Source organism: Eumetopias jubatus, unplaced genomic scaffold (genome assembly GCF_037043125.1).
Source record: "Eumetopias jubatus isolate StellerSeaLion01/CBP00866 unplaced genomic scaffold, mEumJub1_p1.0 scaffold_15, whole genome shotgun sequence".
Classification (NCBI taxonomy): domain Eukaryota; kingdom Metazoa; phylum Chordata; class Mammalia; order Carnivora; family Otariidae; genus Eumetopias; species Eumetopias jubatus.
Genome location: NW_028274821.1, coordinates 22959801 through 22975148, shown reverse-complemented (window position 1 = coordinate 22975148; position 15348 = coordinate 22959801). Strand labels below are relative to the sequence as shown.

Sequence of the window (15348 nt, the reverse complement as noted above, 5' to 3'; positions counted from 1 at the left end):
TTAAGGGTTTTTCTCACTTTGTAAAGGCCTGAAGGTTTTCAGAGTAAGCTTTTTGTACTTTTTATGAAAAAAAAAAAGTAAATGTTTTAATACAGGACATCTGAGCAGGGTCAAATAAAGGACCCCAGGATGAAACTGAGAAGGCCACTGTCCAGCTTCTTACAAGGGACTGGTGCACTTATAGAAGCCAGAGAGGAAACCAGTAAGAGCTGAACACACTTCTTCCTTTCCCTAAGCACAAGCCCCAGCCCCAGTCCCAGTGCAGCACACAGAGAACAGCACTCTCTATTAGAAGAAACATTTATTGAGGAGGATTGATATTCTTAGTTGTGCTGAAGGTTGTCCTCATCAGAGGATATATTGTCATGACAACTGTGAGGCTTTCTTAACAAGGATGGAATGATTTCTTCAGGGAAATTTTTCTCTGTGGAAGTGCTGGAGAAGCATTTTCTGCTTGAGTAGAAGAGTCAAATCACTAAACACAGTACTTTCATCAGGGTCACCCCTGGTGGCCGAAAGGACCTGGCATACTTGATGCACACAGGTGGGGCTTGGATGAGACACAGGCTCCCCGGAAGGCAGAGAAGAAGGGGGTTGACTCTGGCTTAATAGCTGGCCCTTGAAGGTCACAACTTTTCGGGGATCTCTGACCCTGTGTCTGTTCTGTCTGACACTGCTAAGACGGTTCTGGTCAGCACAGACGGCTTCATGGCTGCAGGACTTGATACTTGCCCGTTTCTTTTGTTGTGGCTCAGAGAGAGCCCAATAGTTGGAGGAATATCTCTGGGCAGGCCCTACCTGGGCCTGTAGTTCCTCCTGCTGCTGGCTTACTGCTGAGGCCTCAGATCCGTACCTACATGCCAGCTTCTCTTCTAGGACCTTCCCAGTGGTAGTCATGAGCTTGTGAGCTTCAGGGGGCCCATCGCTCACAAAAGTAGTCACACTTTCAACTGGGTCTTGGTGCTGCACTAAGGTTGACATGAACTTGCCTTTTTGCTGGGGACATTCCTGCTGCCCTGTGATTTTTTTCTTGGACTTGATCCACTGAAGGAAGTGCCTCATCTTTTTTCTGAAGTAACTTTCAGGAGGAAACTGTTCATTCTGTGACAGAGATGGGGAAGCACTCTCTAATTTTCTGTCCTCAACACGGTAGCTCTCCTTTCTGCCTGCAGATGTCCCTACTCCTGAGTCCTCACTTCTACATTTTCTTGCTTTGGAATCATCCTGAGGTCTCACTTTCCTTTCACTTTTTCTTTGTGGGAAATTCTTAGTCTGACACTTACGGAAGGCCACCTTAGAGTCCCAGGACTCCTGCTGCTGCCCCATGCTAATTCTGCTATCCTCCAATTGGACATGCAGCACCTGGGATGCTTCCAAGACCCCGCTGCAGACACTCTGGGACGGAGTCAGTGAAGCCTTGGAAGTCAAGCTATCTGAAGTAAGGGGCATGTCAGTGGGACATCTTTGAGCCTGGTTATGTTCCTCACTCTCCAACTTAAACTTTAACTCACGCAGAAGCTGTCTTTTCAGCTCTGATAGCTTAGAATCTTGGGGAACCAGTATTTTTGGTGACGGATGTTCAGTGGTCAGGGCAGTTTCTACCTTACTCCTACTGACACTTCTCATTTTGGAGCTTCCCAACTCACTGGTTGTCAAGGTGTCACAAGATTGGGATTGAAGAGTACGGAGCTCCTCGGTGTCGAATATATCCGTGGACAGGTTGGACATGGCAAATTCTTCTAAATTCTTCTCCACCATCACTTTGCCCTGTACCATTTCTACTCTGTTGCTGGAACCCACATTCTCATGCCTTGGCTCATGTCCAGCCGCAGCTTGCCTTGTGGGCACCTCTGGGCCACATGTGTTTTCTGGTACAGTCTCACTGGGTCTGACCTGAGCTCCGATGCTGTGTGTAAGGGGCTGAAAAGTCTGGCTGCCACACTCAGGTATCTGGATGCACTGGGCAGGACTCTGGTCAGTGTGAGAGTGTGATGCCTTCAGGACCCCCCTTCCTGCATTGCCCACAGATAACATAGTAGGGAGAGGATGATCCAGGGTGGGGACTGAATTTGCTGTTCTCACCCTGTTTCCCAAAAAAGTTTTGGAGCTTCCCTCAAGGGGTTTAAAAAACTCAGCTTTGGAATCCACCCCAGAAATATGCATGGCTGAGGAGGGAAAGTCAACTTGGGGAAGAGGCCATGTTTTGGCTTCTCTCAACATATAGAATTTTATGGATTCAAGAACCCTGAGGGGTAGACCCCACCTCTGACTCATGCGAAATCTTATAATATGTGCCTCTAGTACCTGTCGTGTATTGGGATCAAGAAAAGAAAGTCCTAGAGTGGTGACCTGGCAGTAAACCCTACCCACCGGAGTCTTTTTTGAATTTGTGTTTTCTGAGGTAGTCTGGGAACTCCCAGAGAAAGGCAATGTATTGTCATCAGCCAGCCATGAATAACACACACCTATAGGAATCCTACCCGCTGTGATCTGCCAAAACTTCTTGCTCATATGTAATCTAAGAGTGCTTTTGATTTGATTCTGGTCTGTCTCCTTCCTTGAGACATTTAATAATTCATTCCCTGAGTGATTCCTTGAATGACACACACAGTTACTTGTTGTCTCCAAGGCAGCCCTGTGACCCTTCACTAGGTAGCATTCTGAGACCCTTTGTGGGCTCTTCTCTAGGATATACCCAAGATTCCTCCTCATATCCTTCCTTAGCTGGGACTTTCTTGGGACCCTCTCACGGAATCTTCCTGAGAGATTCAGTTCAGTCTTTGCTAGATCCTTGCTACTATGGCCCTGAAGCTCATAGAATTGTGAGTGAACATGTCTGCTTTTTCGCTGAGAGATTCCTGTTAATTTACACTGAGGCTCCATCAGTGCTAGGGACTCTAGGTTTCTACAGTCATGGAGGCAGGAGCATGGGATTACCTCCCTTGGACTATGTAACTCCCATGTGTCCTGGGGTTCACAGGTGATATGAAAATGGCCAGGAAGGATGGAGACTGGTACGTGGGCATGGGATGACCGGCTAACCAATGGAAGGTTGGGAGCTCGAGGACAAATGGTTTCTTGAGATTTCTGGAACACAGGGACTAAACCCCACAAGCTTTCCTGTTGCTTCTGCAACAGATGGCATTCCAGGTGTTCATGTTCAGTCAAGGTATGAGAGTCTGACTCATTCTTGGATCTATGGAAAGACACTCCACAGTCCCTAACCTGGGATGAAGAAGATGGTATGATTCGGAGGCAGGATTGAAAATGGGCCTGGGTGTTCACCTGAGTGAAAGGTAGGGGCTGGGATTGGAACAGGGTTTGAGGCAAGGGTTGGAGATGTACACTGGGGAGAGGAAGGTGATGGGAACGAGAAAGTGGTGCAGATACTAGATTGTGCATTTTGACTGCAGAGGTATTATGAATTCCATTGAATAAGACAAAGTGAGACCCTAGTGGGGAAGTACTACTAGAAAACAGGAGAGTGGCTACTAAGGACTCACTGTGCAAAGAAGGAAGACCCCAGAAGAATTGGCTATATTTCTGAGGCAAGTTCTCCCCCAAAGACTTGACGTGGAGGAGCTGCTGATAAATGTGCAGCTGCTCTGGTTTGCCTTCAATATTCCAGCCAGTTTGGGGGGCTGTGGTGACCTGTACATCAAATGGCTGCAGCAAATTCCCTTCAGATGTCCATTGGTATTCTGACCACATTTGTTTGGAAAATGGCCCCTCCTCTTTTACTTTCTTCTTTAAAATCTGGAAAGCCATTCTATTCTTCATTTCTCTCTCCAAGAGTGCCTGGAAGTGAAGGCCAGGGAAAGAAATTGCACTGACCTCCTTGTGCTTAGTAGCAGAGTCTCTCCAGAGATAGGTTTCTGGTAGATGGAGGTAAACTTGCTCTTGCTGAAAACTGGAGTGTGCTGATGTGGGAAGGTACACGTTCTTGGCCTGAGCCTGACAACAGGAGAATTCTGAAACTGACAGGCTTGAGCAGTCACTACCTCTAATTGTTGGGACATAAGTGGACAACCTACCAGGGCTATCTGGAGATGACTTCACAGGATCAGGCTTCATTGAGATGGACATTGATTTAGATTGAGTCACAGTTAAAGTGCAGTCTGGCGGTGGTAAAACAGACAAGGTTGGTGGTGTATGATGACAAGCAAACGAATCAGTGGGATTCCTTGCCTGGGACAGATTTGGTAAGAGGGTGATATCTTGTGAAATGGTGGGGTCAAGAGCAGAGATGGTATTCAGAGGTAAAGTGGCCTCTAGTTGGACGACAGGATCCCCTTTCTGAATGTCATGTAGTAGGAGAGGGGGAAAGGCGAGGGGCTGGGGTATGGAATGGGTCACTGGGAATTCAGAATCCAAGGTATTTGGCTCTAGTGGCAGGGACTGCCCGGGGGGTGAGGGTAAGAAAAAGTCAGCTAAAGAGGTCACTGGGTTAGGTGAGAAGATAGTGGGGTGGGGTGGGGAAGGCTCAGGCAAAGGCACTGGTAATAGGTCTCCTGAACGGACTGCTGAGAAGTCAGGGAATGAAGTGAAGGATGAGTCAGTCACAGGAGCTGTGGAAACCAAGGGGATCACGGAGGGAGTAGCATCTTCCAGGGCCTCTGAGAACAGCAGCCGATTGACCTCAGCCGTTGTGCTATTACACACCTCACAGAAGGGATCTGGACATAAGAGTTGACGAAAGTGGATGGTATCATGATGCTGACCTAGGGGGCTGAGGAGACAGGAGGTACAAAGCTGCAGCCCGGACCAGAACAAATATATGTGACCCTGGCAGATCTGGCAAAGATAGCCCCCCCCTCCCCCACCAACATCCCCAAGACTTTCACATTCTAACTCTGATTGAATTTCCATCCCATGTCAATCCCGGGTTTCCCTGAGGCCCTTAGAAATTCATAGACTCTGCTTTAAAGGGGGGGGGGGGTCCAAGATAGAAGGTAATGTTTAGTCACCTTTGCAGAAGAGAAAGCACCTTTCTTGCCTCCTTTACTTCACTCTGGCAAGTTCTCCCACCTGGGAAACCAGGAGAATGATGAAGATAGAAGCAAGAGATCTTATAAGAGACTGAGTAGAGTGTCCTTTCAGTGATACCCTTGGTAGATTGGACTGGGACAACACCAAGAATTAGGATATAAGATCACATGATCAATGAAAGTAAGACTTATATTTTTTATCATTCACAATGGGCTTTTGTATGTATTATTTATCCTATGTGATACTGAAAACCACCCTATGAAGAACACAGGGCAATGGATACCTCAAAGAGGAAGCTGAGTATCCATGACGTCGTAGGTCTTTCACAAAGTCAGGAGACAGAAGTTCTGATTTTGACGTCTCACACAGCCACCTATTGGGCAACACCCATTGCCCAGATCCATCACTGCCTCACGTAGAGCAGGGAATCTGAGAAGGGTTTTGTGCTCTGATTGCCTTTCCATAAGCCTCTCCTCTGAGGCCTCTGTTTTCTAAGAGGGACTGTATCTAGTAGCTGACCTCCTCAGAGATCATGGACCTGAGCCATCATGAAAAGGACAGGAAGGGTCACCCTTGGAGAGCTCAGGTGGAATAGGCAGAACCTTACCTTTCAGATTCCCACCTTTCCTCCTCCTCGTGGCTCTGCCCTGACGCTAGAACAAAAATAAAAGAATGAGGGGTTGGGACGTATCTCTCACTCTTCTCTTAGAATGGAAACGTTCCTTATCCAAGAATAGCAGGACTTTATTTTAATTAATAGAACTTTGTGTTCCTTGCTTTTATCAATTTTTAAAGGTGATAAAATGTTTTCAATACTTACTTCTTTGAAAAACTCAAAAGAGGATTTTGTCTGGGAGATCCACACTTGATATTCTCAGTCAGAAGTCCTTTATTCAATGAGGACATAGAAACTGAAGCCCGACAGTCACATCTGTGCTCCCTCAGGTAGGACCCTGTATGCTAGGACATACCTTAAATGCCTGGCTCTTCTCAGAGGCTTAGCACTGTTCTCCTGAGCAGCCCAACACAAAGGAAGGCTTGTCCGAGTGATGCTTGACATGGGACTGACCCATGATCAAGTGCTGGAAAACTTTGTTCTCTTACACAGATCCCATACTCTCGAAATGACCCAATCCAGGACTATGGAATCCCTGTGTTTGGGATTTTACCCAAGACAAGCCACCATACCCACATAGACCGTGAGTTTCAAGTAGAAACCTTAGTCTTTCCTTAACCCTTACCCCTGCCAGATCTCTCTTCCTAGAGCAGTGAATGTCTATTCTTTCTTTAGACTCCTCATTTTAGGTGTTTCTCTGACCCTAGCAAACTCATTTGGAAATGTGGGGAGAGGAACAGGAAAATAAAAAATCATTCTCTGAAGGGCAACTTCTGGTTCCAGATCTAACATTTAAAAAGCCTGGGAGTCATCACTTCAGTCTGTGAAAGAAGCAAAAAGCTGAACAGATTAAAAATCAATGACTTTTCTTGGAACCATAGTGAAAACCCACTACCCCAAATCTTCAGAGGGTGTCAATGCAGAAAACCATAGTTTAGATTAGTTTACCTAGAACAGAAGCCACCGGAGGCTCTGCACTGCTCTCCTGGTAGGAACACTTAAATAGACACTTTGACAAATTGCTGGAGGATGCATATGGGCTAGCATGAGAGTGAGAAACTGCTGGAGTCACAATCTAATGGGGGACCCCCACTTATTTATGGTTTTTCTTACCAGGAACCCCACCTGATTCTCACAGTAAAGAGCTACAAAAAAAAAAAAAAAATTGCTCATATTTCTGGCAGGGGAGTGTAGGGTTGGAGAGAAAGGTAACCATTCGAAAATATTCCCAGAGTGTTCTCCATAACAGAAGCCTACTCAGCAGGGGAAAACCCTACCAGAGCCTTATGCCACATGGGAGAAGGCAAATTACCCAACTACAGCAGCCTCCTTAAGTCCTCCTGTCTCATCCATGGAGTGGAACGGAACAAAACAAAAAAACCTTCGAAACACTTGTGAACATCACAGTCCAGGGACATAAGCCCATTAAAAGACTGTATTTAATCATATCCTCTCCCCTGACACCTTACCAAAATATTGACTGGGCTCTGGTGTAGTAACAGGATCATAGCTATAAAGAACTGCAAGGTATGTGTTCTATTTAGGGAGATTTAGGGAAACCTAAAGACACTAGGGGAGACAAAAACAAGGACACTAGAGGAAACTGAAGCCTCTGACATGTATAGCTACAGTAAATATTAAACACAGCCCAACACCTAAGCAGATTAACGTAAGACATCACATTAAAGGTCTGTTTACTTCAGTTCCAATTACCCAATACATCATGTTTGGCTTTCAAAGAAAAATTGCAAGGCATGCTAAAAGGCAAGAAAAAGCAATCTGAAGAGACAAACCAAGCATCAGGTGTACGTTCAGATATGACAGATTTCAGAATTCTCATACATGGTATCAAAAATAACCATGATTATTATGTTAAGGGCTCTAATGGAAAAGGTAGGCAACATACAAAAATAGATGAGGAATGTAAGCAGAGAGAGGGAAATTCTAAGAAAAAAATCAAAAGAAAATATTAGAAACCAAAAGCACTATGAGAAATGAAGAATGCCTTTGATTGACTCATCCGTAGGTTGCGTATGGTCTAGGAAAGAATAAGTGAGTTTTCATAAAACTCAGTAGAAACTTTCCAAACTGAAATAGAAAGAGAAAAAGAATTTTTTTAATGCTAAAATCTAGAATATCCAAGAACTGTGTTCCAAAATGTGTAACATATAGGTAATCGGGATACCAGAAGGAGAAGAAAGAACAGAAAAAAATGTTTTAAGTAATAATGGCCAAGGATGTTCCAAAATTAATGACAGATTAACCATACATTGTGGAAGTTCATACATGGACATATCATATTCAAACTGTAGGAAAACAAAAGGAAAAATTTTGAAAGAATCCAGAGGAAAATAAAAACCCTACCTCTAGAGGAAAAAAACATAAGAATTATCACCTATTCTCATAAACCATGCAAGTAAGAGATTGGAGTGAAATGTTTAGTATTGAAAGAAAAAAACCACCAATCCAAAATGTTATACCTCGTGAAATTATCCTACCAAAGTGAAAGAGAAATAAAAACAGGGAACTCATCAGCAATAGACCTACCCTGGAATAAGTGGTAAAAGAAGTATTTTGGGGAGAAGGAACATAACTCAGATCTACACAAAGAAGAGAAGGAATGAATGAAGATAAAATAAAACTTTCATTCATCTTATTCTCAATTGACCTAATAATAATAATAATAACGTGTTGGGTGATTTTAGTATATGGATAAGTGAAATGAATGGCATCAATGTTACTAGGGACTGGAGGAATTGGACACTCCTGCACTATGAATTGGTATAGCGTTACATGAAAGTGGACTTAGATTAGGTGTAAATGTATATTACAAACTCTAGGACAACCACTAAAATAGTTTTAAACAAGGAATAATTGGTATGCTAACAAAAGTGAGAAAATGGAATTATATATAATGCTTGTTTAAAACCAGAAAAAGCAGAAAAAGAGGGGAAGGATAGGTATAATGAATAGTAAATAGTACGGACCGCTAGAGATATTAATCCAAGTATATTTAAAAACCACTAAATGGAAGTGGTCTAAATTCACCAATTAAAAGAGAAGACTGTCAGAGTAGATAAAAACAAGACCCAATTATATGTTGTCTATAAAATAGCCACTTTAAATATAAAGATACAGATAGATTAAAAGCAAAGGGACAGAGAAAAATGTACCATGCTAACACTAACCGAAAGAAAAGAGGAGTAACTGTATTATTTTGGACAAAGCCGACTTCACAACAAGGAAAATTGTCAGGGGTAAAGAGGAGCATTACATAACAACAGAGAGGTCAATTCTGCAAGAAGACACAACACGCCTTAACATGTACACATGTAACAACATAGTGTCAAAGTATGTGAGGCAAAAACTGATAGAATTGCAAGAAAAAATGGATGAATCCACTGTTATTGTTGGAGATTTCAACAGCCCTCTATCAGAAATGGGCAGATTCAGCAGGTAGAAAACCAGAAAAGATGTAGTTGACCCAAACAACACCATCAATCAACTTGATCTAATTGACATTTATAGAAAACCTCATCGAACTGCAGAATACACATTCTTCTCTAGCTCACATGGAACATTCACTAAGATGGACCACATTCGGGACCACAAAACACACCTTAACGAATATAAAATAGAAATCACACAAAGTATGTTTTCAGACCATAGTAGAATTAAACAAGAAATCAACTACCGGAAGATAGCTGGAAACCCCAAAATGTTTAGATTAGATTAAATAACGCACTACTAATACACAGGTCAAGGAAGAAGACTCAAGAGAAAAAAAATATTTTAAACCAAATGAAAATTAAAATACAACTTAAGGGGTGTCTAGGTGGCTCAATCAGTTAAGCACCTGGCTCTTGGTCTCAGCTCAGGTCTTGATCTCAGGGTCATGAGTTCAAGCCTTGTGTTGGGCTCCACACTGAGCCTAGAGCCTACTTAAAATAAAATAAAATAAAATAAAATAAAATAAAATAAAATAAAATAAAATAAAATAAAATAAAATAAAATAAAATAAAATACAACGTAAAATTTGTAAGATTCAGCAAAAGCATCATTTGGAAGTTGTTAGCTTTGAGTTCATCTATTTGAAAAGAAAGATTTAATATCTCTGAGGGACTTTACTTACCTGACTGACGTCTCTCTGTTTCAAAAATACTGGTGAACAAGGTTTCCTCTTTAGGTAGCACAGCACCAGAAGAAGAAGCCCCACCCCACAGAGGAAGGCAAGGATGGGAAAACCTAGCAAGTTTAATTGGAGTTCAGCCATGGTGCAGTAAGGCTTCTCAGACAAAGATGATTCACATCATTTGAAATGTACTGCTGCCTCAGGCAGCTGGGCATTGAGAATACACGTTCTAGACTAGAGTTCCAGGCCCACATCACAGAGCTTTAGTACAGACACCAAAGGTTCTTGAGGGTGGGGGAGGGGACAATACAGGCGAAAGAAACTCAATGCAACCCTTCCCCCACTCACCAGCGCAGCAGATGTGTCCATCATTCTATGGCCCTTTAGATGCCTCCAACCTACCTTCCTCCTCCACCTATTCACCATATCATATCTTTACCTTAGTGAAATTTCCTCGTTCCACCTGTTACGCTGATAATACCTGAGACCCTTTTTACTACGTGGTGATCTCACTTTGGACCTCACATCATCTCTGAAAGTTTGCTATACCCAGGGATTTACATGGCCAAGGTCTACTCTCCCTTCAGCTGCAGCTCTCCCTCATGCATTTTTACCTGGATGAAATTAGAAATAGACTCAGCGCCAGCCCCCCCCATATCTCCTCAAAAGTACTCAAGTTCACTAAAGAACAGGAGAAAGCAGAATAATCTGTACCAAGGAACAGAAAGGATGACAAAGAGGGAGACAAGGGCATGACACACCCATGGACCTGTGGCACACAATTTAAAAATTTTAGTAATTCTTTTATTTCCCCAAATCCCTCTTAGGCTATTCACGCCCTACAGGTTCTCTTCCACACATATAGTGTCCACCCTGCTGCTCCCTCTTTCTTCTCTCTGTCAAATCCCCCTTCTTCCCCCCAACATTTTTGAAGATTCCTTTATTTTACAGAGCAAATGTGCTGGATCACAGCCCACAGGACCAAACTCATCTTGATTTAGGAAGTGGGCTCCTCTAGCATCATGTCTAATGAGCACAATTGTAAGTATATTTAGCAATACCATTTGGCATTTTTTGATTGACACCTATGCTTACTTTTTCCATGAAAAGTATTTTTCCCACATACCTTCAAACTTTTCACCAAAATACCTATTGTCATCGCTACCAGTTTTAAAAATAATGTCATTTTTGTTGATGGTTTATATGTATTTATTTCATCTCCACATGCCACCTAGTCATTTAATTGTTGGAACCCTTACAGCTTCATTATTTAGATTATAAACTGTTGAAATTAAGCCCTGTATCATTTCCTTACTTGACTTGCCTATATTCCCTCTCTGATGAATCAGTCTTGGCCCTAGACACCCAATCCTTTCCCTCCCATATGAGGAGAGTTTACCAATAATGACAGCTCCTTTCTTTACCTCTCTTCTCCTGCATCCACAGCTTCAGCATTGTCTCTACCCAAAAGGAAGGTACACTTCAAACCCACCCCACTTCACATACCCTCCCTTGACTGAAGGAGGGATGTCTGTTAAGAAAAATCCCTCCACATATCTTTGCATCTCTGGAATTGTTTTTAAATAGGAAGTGTGATCTTGACAGTCCCTAAGGCCCCTAGGACTCACAATTATAAAAACATCCTTTAAAGTCCGAGCAAGATAAGCTCCACCCAAAAAAATTTCCAAGTGAGAAGGGGTTATAAATATGGTACATCAAATTTATTTTTCAAAAATGGCCTTGTTCTAAAAGAGGTTGGGAAACTGATCCAGATTAAAGGAAACTAAAGATACACAACTAGATGTAGTATGTGATCCTAGACTAAATCCTGTAAAGGAGGTTTATACACACACACACACACAAACGACATTACTTGATAAATTGATAAAAATGGAATGTGAATGGGAGATTAGTTAAAAGTTTCATGTCAATGTGAAATTTACTGAAGGAGATAACTGTGCTGTAAGAGAATATTCTTTTTCTTAAGAAATACACAATGAAAAATATTCAGGGAGAAAGTGCATGATTCATGAAATGTATTCTCAAATACTCAAGAATGTATGCATAATTTTTGTATGTGTGTATGTGTGTTCCTATGTAAAGAGAAGGGGAAGGAGGAAAGGAGAGAGAGATTATAAACAGGTCAAAATCTTACTAGGTAAATCTGGATAAATGGTATGGTTTTACCATGTATGCAACTTTTCCACAAGTTTATTTTCCAATACATACATTTCAGAAATGAATTTAACCCAACCTTTGAAATTTCTGGCATTGATTCCAGCTGCCGCTACCTCCACCATACTCAGACCCCAGATGTGTGCCATGCCAACTTTAAAACAGTTGTCTCAGGTTCTGTCCCACGCGAGAAACCTGGGATCCTCTCTGCACATTTGAAGCATGCTAACATTTCAACAAGGTTTTACAAAATACTGGCAAAGAGCACCCCCACTCAAAAAAAAAAAAAAAGATTTTAGAAATTATGTGCAATATAAAACAAACAGAAAAGAACAAAAATTCAACTTGTTAATTAACACGGAACCCCTAATTTCTTTTTCTCTAGTGCCACCAGGTTGCTCGTCTCCTGGGTTTTGCAGTGTGAATGGATTTGCCAGCATTTTGTTTGCTCTGCTAGTCAGTTTCCACTCCTCCACCAGATTTCCATCTTCCAAAAATATGTTGACATCTTTTGTCTTATAAGCTCCCCTTCTTGTCATCCTTAAGCACTTATATTTAAATCTTTTACTTGTCAACACCTTTACTGAAATATAGTTCACATACCATAGAATTCACCCACTTAATATGTATAATTCCTTGATTTTCAGTATATGCACAGACACATGCATCACCACAGTCAATTTTAAAACATTGTCATGACTTGAGAGAAAAAAATCTGCAACCTTTTGCTATCATTCCCCTATCCCATCCTCCCACCAGCTCTAAGATGAATCTACTTTCTGTCTCTAGACTTCCCTATTCAGAACACTTCATGTGAATGGAATCGTATGTGGTCATTAGTGACTGGCTTCTTTCATTTCACATAATGTTTTCAAGGTTCGTCCATGTTGTGGCATGGATTGGTCTTCTTTATTCCAAAAAATATTATATCATATGGATATGTCATATTTTATTTACCCATTTCACAGTTGATGGATGTTTGCATTGTTTCTGTCTTTTGACCTTATGAATAAGATAACTGTGAACATTTGTTTACAAGTTTTTGTGTAGACCTATGTTTTCATTTCTCTTGAGTATATACCTAGAGGTGGAACTGCTGGGTCATATGATAACTCTATGTTTACCATTTTGAGCAGCTGCCAGAATGTTTTCCAAGACTGCACCATTTTTTATTCCCACCAACATTGTGGGGGGGTTCTAATTTCTCCACATTCCCACCAACACTTGTATTCTCTTTTTGATTATAGACATCCTTGTGGGTGTGAAGTGTTAGCAAATACTGGTTAAGATTGGCATTTCCCTAATGGCTAATGATGTTGAGCATTTTTTTCATCTAATCTTTTACTTTTAATGGCATTTTGGGAAAGAGGGGAGTGTTTGATCTACTGTGTTTAACTTGAAACACAATAGTTCATTTGAAAAGTGACAGGACAAATTTTTCTTCTAAATATTTGAAAACAGAGCAGTGTCAAGTCTTTATTAACATAAAGTGTTCTCCTATGGTTTTTGCAAGTTACAGTTACTGTGTGATTAAGGGACAGTGAAATCGTGCCCTGAATTTGCTCTGTAAGATTACTTCTTGTGTGGAGTTGAGGAATTCACTCAAATGGCTCCTCGGGGTTGACTCTAAGGCAGAGCAGAACTGATTGCCAAAGCCTCTAAAGCTCAGTGCTTTTTCGTCACCAATGCTGCACACATCTGTTGGGAATAAGTATGTTCCGCAGGTGATAAATATCAAAGAAATGTGAGAGCTTTGACATTGGTACATAGCATATGTCTCAGAGAGGGATGGCAAGATGTTTAAATGGGCTTTTGCACTTTAATCATAGCGTAAAAGATGGGATGTATGTATCACACCTGCCAAATAATAGTGCAAGTTGGGTGAGGGATATGTGGGAAGTTATATTGTTCGATCTGCTCTTGTACATGTATAAACATTTCTGTAGTAAAAAGCATTAAAAAAAAAGATGCAGGTGCCTCAGAAGGACAGGAAGAGGGGCAGAAGGAGACGTGGAAAGGGTAGATCAGTCCATTGAGACTAGAATTTAGCTCTCTCTCAATGAAGATATTTCAAAAAGTATGTTTCCTTTGAGATTGGGAAGGAAACCTCTTTCCATGTAACAGGAAGAGGAAAAAGAGGAATAGGAAAATACTTTTTGGAAGGTTTTTGTTTTTTCTTTTGTTTTGTTTTGTTTTGTTTTGTGAAAAGCTCCCACGTCACGGCTTTCTTGCTCCTCTCTGAACTGTGGTCCAGCACATCTGCTGGGCAAGTGAAGATGGCCTAAGTTTGAGGAAAGTGAAGGAAGTTTAAAATAGATCTGAGGGGCACCTGGGTGGCTCAGTCAGTTAAGCGGCTGCCTTGAAATCAGGTCATGATCCCAGGGTCCTGGGATCGAGCCCCATGTGGGGCTCCCTACTCAGCGGGGAGTCTGCTTCTCCCTCTCCCTCTGCCACTACCCCTGCTAGTGCTTGTGCTCTCTCTCAAATAAAATTTAAAATAAAATAGATCTGAGTAATAGGAGAGAATGTACTAAGGAAATAGTGACCTAACTCCATTTATTTTGTTCACGTTAGTAAGCCTGGGATAAGTATTTGTGGAATCAATGAATGATTTCCAGGTAGTGCTGGGGCTGAATTTCTTGTGGCCTCAGTAGACTCAATTGTGAGTAGACTCCATTGTGAGATGTGAGATTTAATCCAACAGTAATCAGTTACTTACAGAAAGGCATTTCTAGAAAAGGCAGAGAGACAAGATTTTGCCAGACAGGAAGGATTGAAGGGAATTAGATGGGGCCCACTTGTACGGGAGCCTGTTTTTTTTGTTTGTTTTTAATTGAATAGTTGATGCAACATCATTAGTTTCAGGTATATAACTCGATACTATGCTGTGCTCACCACAACTACAGCTACCATTTGTCACCAGATAACACTATTACAGTACCATGGACTCTCTTTCCTATGCTGTTCTGGAGTTTTTTAAATGTTGGTTACCTGATAAGCCATCAGTTCTACCTTGGAGAGTGAGGAAAGGAAGACAAGGCCTTGGGAGATTGTCGAGAAGTGGAAAATGAATGACGTGTCGTTGAAAAATTAGCAGGGGACATATAAACTGGAAGGATAGGGGGATGAGGCAAAAGGACAGAATGTCAGGCTATAGTATTCCTGATGCCAGAAGTATTCCCAGTAATAAGCTCGACAGAGGAGTGGTAACTCACTGGATTGGCCATAAAGGACCCTAAAATGAGATTATGTAGGAACTGGCAGGCTGTGTCATTGGCTGGCTTATCCACATAGATGTTAGAGCCTCCGGTACCTCCTCACTTCTTCAGGTTCCCTGCTGTTGGCCCCATCCCACCTATTGTCCCTCTCAGGGCCTCCACAGCATCAAAATCTGCATTCTTTCAGTGCCCCTAACGTTCAGATACTGGATGGTCAA

At 41.9% G+C, this 15348-nt stretch overlaps 1 protein-coding gene across 1 annotated transcript; it reads right to left on the bottom strand.

Moving 5' to 3' along the window:
- Window positions 1–408: 408 nt before the first annotated feature.
- On the bottom strand, window positions 409–9878 carry LOC114203578 (spermatogenesis-associated protein 31D1-like). The gene is made up of 4 exons (XM_088018803.1): window positions 9738–9878; window positions 5597–5642; window positions 4968–5028; window positions 409–4729 (listed from the first exon to the last, which is right to left on the bottom strand). The coding sequence occupies exons 1-4, from the start codon at window positions 9876–9878 to the stop codon at window positions 409–411; spliced, it is 4569 nt and encodes a 1522-aa protein (XP_087874929.1).
- Window positions 9879–15348: the final 5470 nt, after the last annotated feature.

Bases quoted from the DNA above. Each gene is read 5' to 3' on its own strand.
- LOC114203578 (XM_088018803.1), bottom strand. From the start codon at position 9,878: ATGGCTGAACTCCAATTAAACTTGCTAGGTTTTCCCATCCTTGCCTTC. The intron at 5,029-5,596 runs GTAAGGTTCTGC...CTGGTTTCCCAG, and splicing joins GAAAGGTGGGAATCTGAAAG to GTGGGAGAACTTGCCAGAGT. The intron at 4,730-4,967 runs GTGACTAAACAT...CTGTCTCCTCAG, and splicing joins GTGCTTTCTCTTCTGCAAAG to CCCCCTAGGTCAGCATCATG.